Source organism: Amblyraja radiata, chromosome 13, assembly GCF_010909765.2.
Source record: "Amblyraja radiata isolate CabotCenter1 chromosome 13, sAmbRad1.1.pri, whole genome shotgun sequence".
NCBI lineage: Eukaryota > Metazoa > Chordata > Chondrichthyes > Rajiformes > Rajidae > Amblyraja > Amblyraja radiata.
Window position 1 is genome coordinate 9060772 of NC_045968.1, and position 8883 is coordinate 9069654.

General features: G+C 43.4%; 1 protein-coding gene across 1 annotated transcript in view; it reads left to right on the forward strand.

The window, feature by feature from the left end:
- LOC116980121 (otolin-1-like) overlaps nucleotides 1-982 on the forward strand; it is a 7969-nt gene extending 6987 nt beyond the window's left edge. Inside the window, exon 2 of the mRNA XM_033032231.1 lies at nucleotides 99-982. Within this exon, the coding sequence (XP_032888122.1) occupies nucleotides 99-982 (884 nt within the window). The remainder of the gene's footprint in view (nucleotides 1-98) is intronic.
- Nucleotides 983-8883: the final 7901 nt, after the last annotated feature.

Consider the following 8883-nt stretch of genomic DNA (forward strand, 5'->3'; position numbering starts at 1 on the left):
TGTGCTTCCGGATTAGTATTATCATATTAGACGCAAGTAACTTGTGAATACTTCCGAAGATTCTCCCAGCCATCTTTGTGTTTCTTTTTTTATTTCAGGTGAGCAAGGAACAAAAGGCAATAAAGGAAACATTGGCTTCCCCGGATTTAAAGGGGATAGAGGAGACAAAGGAGGTCTTTGTGAAAACGGAACCAAAGGAGATAAGGGGGACCAAGGTGAAGTGGGCAAAATGGGGCTAAGTGGACAAAAAGGTGAGACGGGTGAGAGAGGAGATATGGGAGAGAAAGGCGACTGTGGGGATGATGGCGAGAAGGGAAGTTTAGGAGATGCCGGTTTACAAGGTGAGAAGGGTGACAAAGGAGAAAACGGGGAGCCGGGGACTGATGGCACCAAAGGAAACGATGGAATTGGTGGAGAGAAGGGAGATCAGGGACTAAAGGGAGACAAAGGTGTGCGAGGATTACAGGGGCTGAAAGGATTAGTGGGACCAAAGGGAAGAGACGGTGGAAGAGGTCTGCGTGGGAGAAAAGGTGGTCCTGGACCAAAGGGTGCGCCAGGACAAAAGGGCAAGGATACAACTATCACGCCATCCGCATTTAGTGTAGGATTGTTGCCAAATAAGTCCTTCCCTCCAGTCGACACGCCAATAAAATTTGAGAAGATTTTCTACAATGACCAGGATGCCTACAACCCAGAAACTGGAAAGTTTCACTGCAGTATTGGTGGGGTTTACCTCTTTTCCTATCATTTGACGGTGAGAAGTAGACCGATAAGAGTTAGTCTGGTAAGAAATGGCACTCGGATCCTGAAGAGCAGAGATGCAATATTTGGACAAGATATAGACCAGGCTTCTGGCATGACAATTCTCAAGTTGCAGCCCAGCGATGAGATCTGGCTGATGATAACCCGAGAGTGGAATGGTGTGTTTGCCAGCAACGATGATGATAGCACATTCACAGGATTCATTTTGTATCAAGCCTAGACTATATATATATATATATATATATATAATTGGTGGAATTTTATATAATTCCATAATTTTGCAGCCACCTTCAAACACTGTTGAATGTACTGCTGGTCTTAGATCTAGTTCTCGCTGGGTCAAAGAATGAAATAGTCAATATTTGAAATAATCATAAAAATGAAAGTAATTTCTTTGATCTTTGTTTTGAATATATTTGACACTGTACTGAGTACACGACATTAGTTTATTAAATCAATAAAGACAGTGAGGATTTGGCATTTAGTTGATTTTCTTTGCAGCAATTTTATACCATCGGTTTGCACTAGGCATGTATCTGTAGTGAAATACTGGTTGCCTGCCATCCAATACATCAGGGGTCGGCAACCCTATGGCCCACGGGCTGGATCCGGCACGTAACCCGAAATCATCTGGCCCGCAGGCGGGTTTTTTTCAATTAGTTTTCGCGACCTGGGAATTGCAGTCTGTCCCTGGGATGCGAGCTGATCTGGGAACTGCAGCCAGTCCCTGGGCATCCAAGCAACCTGGGCGCTATAGCCAGTCCTGGGGCACGCAGGCGACCTGGGCGCTACAGCCAATCCCGGGGCAGGCGAGCCAACCTGGGAACTGCAGCCAGTCCCAGGACACGCGAAGGACCTGGGAACTGCAGAAAACTAATTGAAAAACACGTGCAAACTAATGCGAAAAACAACACCAAGTGTCACACTATGGCGATAGATGTGGCCCGCCATCCGCTCACAGACATGGGCCCTGGCCCCAATGCAGAACAAGGTTGCCGAGCCCGGCAATGCATGTTTAGTTTGGTTTAGTTTAGAGATACAGCATGGGAACAGGCCCTTCGGCCCACCGAGACCCCGTCGACCAGCGATCCCCGCACATTAACACAATCCTACGCACACGAGGGACAATTTGCAATTTTTTTACCAAGCCAATTAACCTACAAACCTGTACGTCTGTGGAGTGTGGGAGGAAACCGAAGATCTCGGAGAAACCCACGCAGGTCACGGGGAGAACGTGCTAAATCCGTACAGACAAGCCCCCGTAGTCAGGATCGAACCTGTGTCTCTGGCACTGTAACGTGTGACGTGTTTGGTTTTGTTCATCTATCACACTTGATGTATGACGAGTAATCTGAAAGGTTAGTCCCTGTTCAATGCCTTTAAAAGTCTCCAAAATGCTCCCATTGTATTTGCCCCCTCCAGCACATCTGGCAGTACGCTCCAGGCACCTTCCCTCTCTGTGTGTAAAAAAACATCTTTCAATGTTGCAACCTCACCTTAAACCTATGCCTTCAAGGATTTGTCATTTCCACACTGGGAAAAAAGGTTCTGACTGTCTACCCCATTTATGTCTCTAAATATTCTATATATATTTTAAAAACATTTAGACAGGTACATGGATTGGACAGGTTTGGAGGGATATGGGCCAAACATAGGCACGTGGGACGAGTGTTGGTGGGACATGTTGGTTGATGTGGGCAAGTTGAGTTGAAGGGCCTGTTTCCACGCTGTATGACTCAATCACTGTATATACTCCCCGCAACCTCCTAGAAAACAATGCAATATGTAAAACCTCTCCTTATAGCTATTACTCTCTAATCCGAGCAGCATTCTGGTAAACCTCTTCTGCAATCTCTCCAAAGTGTCCACCTCCTTCCTTTAATGGGATGACCAGAAATGCCTGCAATACTCCAGGTAACATTGCATAAGCATCCCTGCACTTTTTTTTTCCTGAATTTGTGTGTTTTGGAGACACAATTGAAGATAAACAATCATATTTTATGGATCAGAGAAATAGAGACAGTTCAAGGCAGAAAATGTTTCAATTGCATTTGCGGTAAGAAGGAGATACTATCATCGGACAGTGCTATGTTGTAGGACTGTACAGATAGCAGAGATGGGAATGTATCAGCTGGTCACATAAAAGCTGGTTAGATGGGAGTAATAGCATGTAGAGCTCAGTCACCGTAGATTAGAGTGGAGAAAGTGGGACATGGAATGAACTTGGGAAGGAATACTGCACAGGAACCAGAGGAGAAATGTTAATTGAAGTTTAATGAAGGGCTATGATATCCTTAGTTAAAAAATAGTTGATGTTTTCATATAAGACAGTAACACAATATAATAAGCTAATTGCTGCTAATAAAAGAATATAATACAATTAAGGGCTTTCTGCCATTTGTTATAGTCAGACAATTAATCATATTGATTCTCTGCTTTCCTGGTGTGAGTTTGAGAGTTTCATTAATCATCTTTCCAATTTTAGTCCTTGGATTTAATTTTTTCATCATAGACCTTTTCCTCCCACTGTGGTTTTCTATTTTTCTAATTGTTCTGTAACGCAGTGGTAGGGTTGCTGCCTTACAGTGCCAGAGACCTGGGCTCGATCCTGACTATGGGTGCTGTCTGTATGGAGTTTGTATGTTCTCCCTGTAACCAGCGTAGGTTTTCTCCAGGTGCTCCGGTTTCATCTCAAACTCCAAAGACATTAGGCTAATTGACTTGGTAAAAAATTGTAAATTGTCCCGAGTGTGTGTAGACAATAGACAATAGACAATAGGTGCAGGAGTAGGCCATTTGGCCCTTCGAGCTAGCACCGCCATTCAATGTGATCATGGCTGATCATCCCCAATCAGTACCCCGTTCCTGCCTTCTCCCCATATCCCCTGACTCCGCTATTTTTAAGAGCCCTATCTAGCTCTCTCTTGAAAGCATCCAGAGAACCTGCCTCCACCGCCCTCTGAGGCAGTGAATTCCACAGACTCACAACTCTCTGTGAGAAAAAGTGTTTCCTCGTCTCCGTTGTAAATGGCTTACTCCTTATTCTTAAACTGTGGCCCCTGGTTCTGGACTCCCCCAACATCGGGGGCATGTTTCCTGCCTCTAGCTTGTCCAAGCCCTTAACAATCATATATGTTTCAATGAGATATCCTCTCATCCTTCTAAACTCCAGAGTGTACAAGTCCAGCTGCTCCATTCTCTCAGCATCGCTGAGATCGCTGGACGGTGCTTACTCATGCCTGTTTCCACGCTGTATCTTAGAACTAAACTAAACTTTCCATGGAAGAGTGGTGAGTCTCTGGAATTCTCTGCCACAGAAGGTAGTTGAGGCCAGTTCATTGGCTATATTTAAGAGGGAGTTAGATGTGGCCCTTGTGGCTAAAGGGATCAGGGGGTATGGAGAGAAGGCAGGTACAGGATACTGAGTTGGATGATCAGCCATGATCATATTGAATGGTGGTGCAGGCTCGAAGGGCCGAATGGCCTACTCCTGCACCTATTTTCTATGTTTCTATGAAGTCCATGACAAGTTAAACTATTATGAAGTTCACGCTTCCTCCCACCCTGTTTCCAGGAAGGCCTCTTTTCTGTTCAATGTTAGTCACTTCTGCAGTGCGATGGGGGTGTTATTGAGAACCTCGAACCATTCCTCAGGAGAACAGAGGACCTATGTGGGAAGCAGAATGACTATAGCACCACAAGACTTTACCAGCCAACTCTTGCCCCATCAATCATAGTGGGGTGGGAGATTGCAACCTTCACGTGGTCCACCCTGTTTCAACGAATGCAATCAACCTGGCGTGCACAATCAAATAAGATCAAATAGAACAAGTTGTCCTACAACGTTAGGCTGTGCACACCATACGCAAGAAGAAGAAGTCATAGAGTATGCAGTTGCCTCAATGACCACATCAACCATCTCAGAGCCACAAAATGGGAGTATGAGTAATCATCCTCAATCCCATTACTGCCTAAGCAGAAGAAGAAGAAATCTTCAAAGATTAAGGCCAGCATGGTGGTGCAGAGGTAGAGCAGCACACCAGACCCGGGTTCGATCCAGATTGCGAGTGCTCTCTGTGCGGAGTTTGTACGCTCTCCCTGTGACTGGTGCTCTGGTTTTCTCCCACATTCCAAAGCCGTGGAGGTTTGTAGGTTAATTGGCTTCTGTAAATTGCCATTAGTGTGCAGGATGCAAAAGTGAGATAACATGTAACTAGTGTGTGGGTGATCAATGGTGGAGTGGACATGGTGGGCTGAAGGGCCTGTTTCCATGCTGTATCTCTAAACCACACTAAAATTACATTTGAACTTAGTTCAACTTTAAGACATCGTATTTATAATACTATTCTCATTTAATTTTTTTACACTAAAATCAAATCTGACCAATATTTTCACATTGACTATACCAACCAGCTAAAAACACACTTCTCCAAAGTAAAGATGAAAACTTTAAAAGAGCATGCAGGTAGATAACGCCATTAAAAGTTAAACCATGATGGGTATTATAGAGTCATAGATCCATATAGTACAGCATTAGGCCTTTCAGCCCATTATATTCATGCTGACCCTTTTGCCCATGTACACTAATTCCATTTGACCTTTCATATTTTCTGTCACCCAATATAGAAAGAATATATATATATATATATATTTTTTAATTTATTTATTGTCATTGTCTTCAATTAAGAGACAACAAAATTATTTTTCCCTTAGTCATACAAATAATAATTTAAAAATATATATATATATATTATCACCGCAGAGAGTGTACATTGGCAGATTGTATGTTTATATTTTTGATGAATTTGTGGAACATATTTTTTTTCATTTCTTCATGATATGGATGTTACTGTTAAAGGCGACATCTACTGTTCATCCTTCCTTGCTCCTGGGCAGGCCATTCCTGGGCCATTTACTTGAAATATTGAGCTAATTCCCGTGAATCTCTTCTCACAGCTAGCTAATGGGTAAGGAGTTCCAGGATGTAGACCCAGGAACAATGATTTAGTGGAGCTGTTCTTTAAAATCATTAATGTTTTTGATAAACTGACTATGGAAAGTTGAAGTCCTCTGTGTAGATTGACAATTATTGATTGCAAGGAGTTAAGAGGAATTTCTTTCGGAGGATTGTTGAAATGCTCAATTCTTTGTTACAATGAATAATTGGGGTGGATTCTATTGAATCTCTTGAAGGAAATAAATTGCTAAAACAAAAATGGATGCATAAGAAGTCATCATGCTATGGGTATAGGATGGGGCATTGGATGTGATTGATCCAGTGAAGAATATGATTTGTACATATTGGGGTGGCAAGGTGGCACAGCGGTGGAGTCGTTGCCTTACAGCACTTGCAGCGCCAGAGACAGGGGTTCGATCCCGACTACAGGTTGTGTATGGAGTTTATACGTTCTCCTCGTGACTGTGTGGCGTTTTTTCCCAAGATCTTCAGATTTCTCCCAAAGATGGAAAGGTTTGTAGGTTAATTGGCTTGATATAAATGTAAAAAGATTGTCCTTAGCGTGTGTAGGATAATGTTAATGTGCGGGGATTGCTGGTCGATGCATCTCTAGACTAAACTAAACTAAACAAAATATAAAGGGCTGATTGGCCTTTGTTGTGATGTAAGCTTCTGCTACTTGGTTCTAAATCTTAGGTAATTGTGCAAACCAAAAAAAATATTTTTGGGCTGATTTTAAGAAAGATGATTTTCCAAAAGACAGTTCAAGTGCATCACAACTAGTTGTATCATTTTTCTACAATGACAAGCCAATGAATAATTTACAGCTCATACCATTTTAAATGTGACACATTCTGACTTTGAGGCCAGTTATTTGTTTAACCTAGTGCAGCGTTTAGAGCTGCCTTTGACAGTGAACCAGAATGTGCCATAAATCCCATGTCTATTGGTATTATACGTTTTTTCAATATACAAGTTTCCAAACTACTACTGAACCACCTCCAATGCTATGAGTGCCATACCCATTCATTGAGCAACTATGTTCAGCTTAATTAATTCAAGGCCATCACCATCCTCGCTTATACACAGAGGGCGGTGAATATGTGGAATTAATTGCCACAGAAGTTAATGGATATTATAGGCAGAGATAGGTAGATTCTTGATTCGTACGGGTGTCAGGGGTTATGGGAAGAAGAAAGGAGAATGGGGTTGAGAGGGAAAGATAGATCAGCCATTATTGAATGGCGGAGTAGACTTGATGGGCCGAATGGCCTAGTTCTGCTCCTATCACATGAACTTATGAGGGTAGTGAGTGTCTGAGACATGGTGGTGGTTGAGGCAGATACGATAGTGGCATTTCAAAGACTTTCGGATAGGCACAGGGATATGTAGGGAATGGAGGGAAATGGATTATGTGCCAGAAGAGAATAAATGGTCTTGGCATCATGTAATGAGAAGGAATTGTAGATACTACTCTGAGGAAAGGTCCCAACCCGAAACGTTGCCTATCCATTTTCTCCAGAGATGCTGCCTGAGCCACTGACTTTGGTCTTTGCATCATGTTTGGCACAGGCATCAAGGGCCGAAGGGCCTCTTCTTGGGCTGTACTGTTCTAAGTTCAATGATCTATGTTCAATTAAATTGTGTGAAGTTGATCAAATATTATTCTAATCTTTATTTTTAAATGACCCAAATAATCACAGGATACTGACAATATTTCTTTCTTGGAATGAACTATTTCACAATGTTGCAAAAGTAAATATGCGGTCAAGTTGATCCTTGAATTTTATTCATTGTAAAATACCAGTAGAGGTAGTTGCAGCTAGCTTATTGATTATGTTTATTGGCTTAGAAATGGAGTAACTTGGCACATTCCTCTTGTCAAGCGGACTTTTATCACCAACCTTGAAGCACCATTATTATCTGTGACAAACGCCTGCATATTGATGTTATTCATCCATGTGAAACTTTGCAATTCCTTATATACGGTAATTTTAGGCTTTCTTGATCAGTTTACAGTTTAGAATTTAGAGTGGTACAGCGTGCAAACAGGCCCTTCGGCCCATCGAGTTCGTGCCAACCAGCGTTTACCCCGCACACCAGCACAATCATACAGGCTAGGGACAATTTACAATGACACCAAGCCAATTACCCTAAAAAACCTGTACATTTTTGGAGTGTGGGGGGAAACCGGAGATCCCGGAGAAAACGCAAGCATGTCACGGGGAGAACGTACAAAATGCTTACAGACAAGCGCCCGTAGGCAGGATCCCTGGCGCTGAAAGGCAGCAAATCTACCGCTGTGCCACCGTGCCACCCAGGTGACAAGTGACCTGAAAATACTGCACTTAAATACTTTGGTGGTGTCAAATTCTGTACCGTCAGAAAATAACTCCTAAAGCCCCTGTCCCACTTAGGAAACCTGAACGGAAACCTCTGGAGACTTCGCGCCCCACCCAAGGTTTCCGTGCGGTTCCCAGAGGTTCCCGGAGGTTTTTGTCAGTCTCCCTACCTGCTTCCACTACCTGCAACCTCCGGCAACCACCTGCAACCTCCGGGAACCGCACGGAAACCTTGTGGGGCGCAAAGTCTCCGGAGGTTTCCGTTCAGGTTTCCTAAGTGGGACAGGGGCATAACAGGGGAGCTCAAAATACTGGATGCCCGTAGTTAGTTTTGACTGGGAAAATTACCAGATGCAGGTTAGAAATACCTTCTTGATGAACTTCTATTGGAACCCCAGCTTTAAATAACAGTGCAGCTCAGTTTAGTTTTGAAGATAGAGCATGGAAACAGAGCCTTCGGCCCACTAAGTCCACACTGATTTTTGATCACCCGTTCACATCAGTTCTATGTTACCCCACTTTCACACCCCCCCTAGGAGCAATTTCACGGTGACAAATCAACCTACAAACTTTGGGATGTGGGAGGAAACCGGAGCACCCGTAGGAAACCCGGGTGCTCGCAGGGAGAACGTGCAAACTCCGCACAGCCAGCACCCGAGGTCAGGATCGAACCTGGGTCTCTGGCGCTGTGAGGCAGCGGCTCCACCAGCTGCACTACTGTGCTTTGTAGTTAAGACAAGAATCATCAATGGAAATCTAAATGGTTGTCAAAATTATTTTGTTTGGAAAGATCCTATTGAAGGTATTTTTGTGTGATTCCGT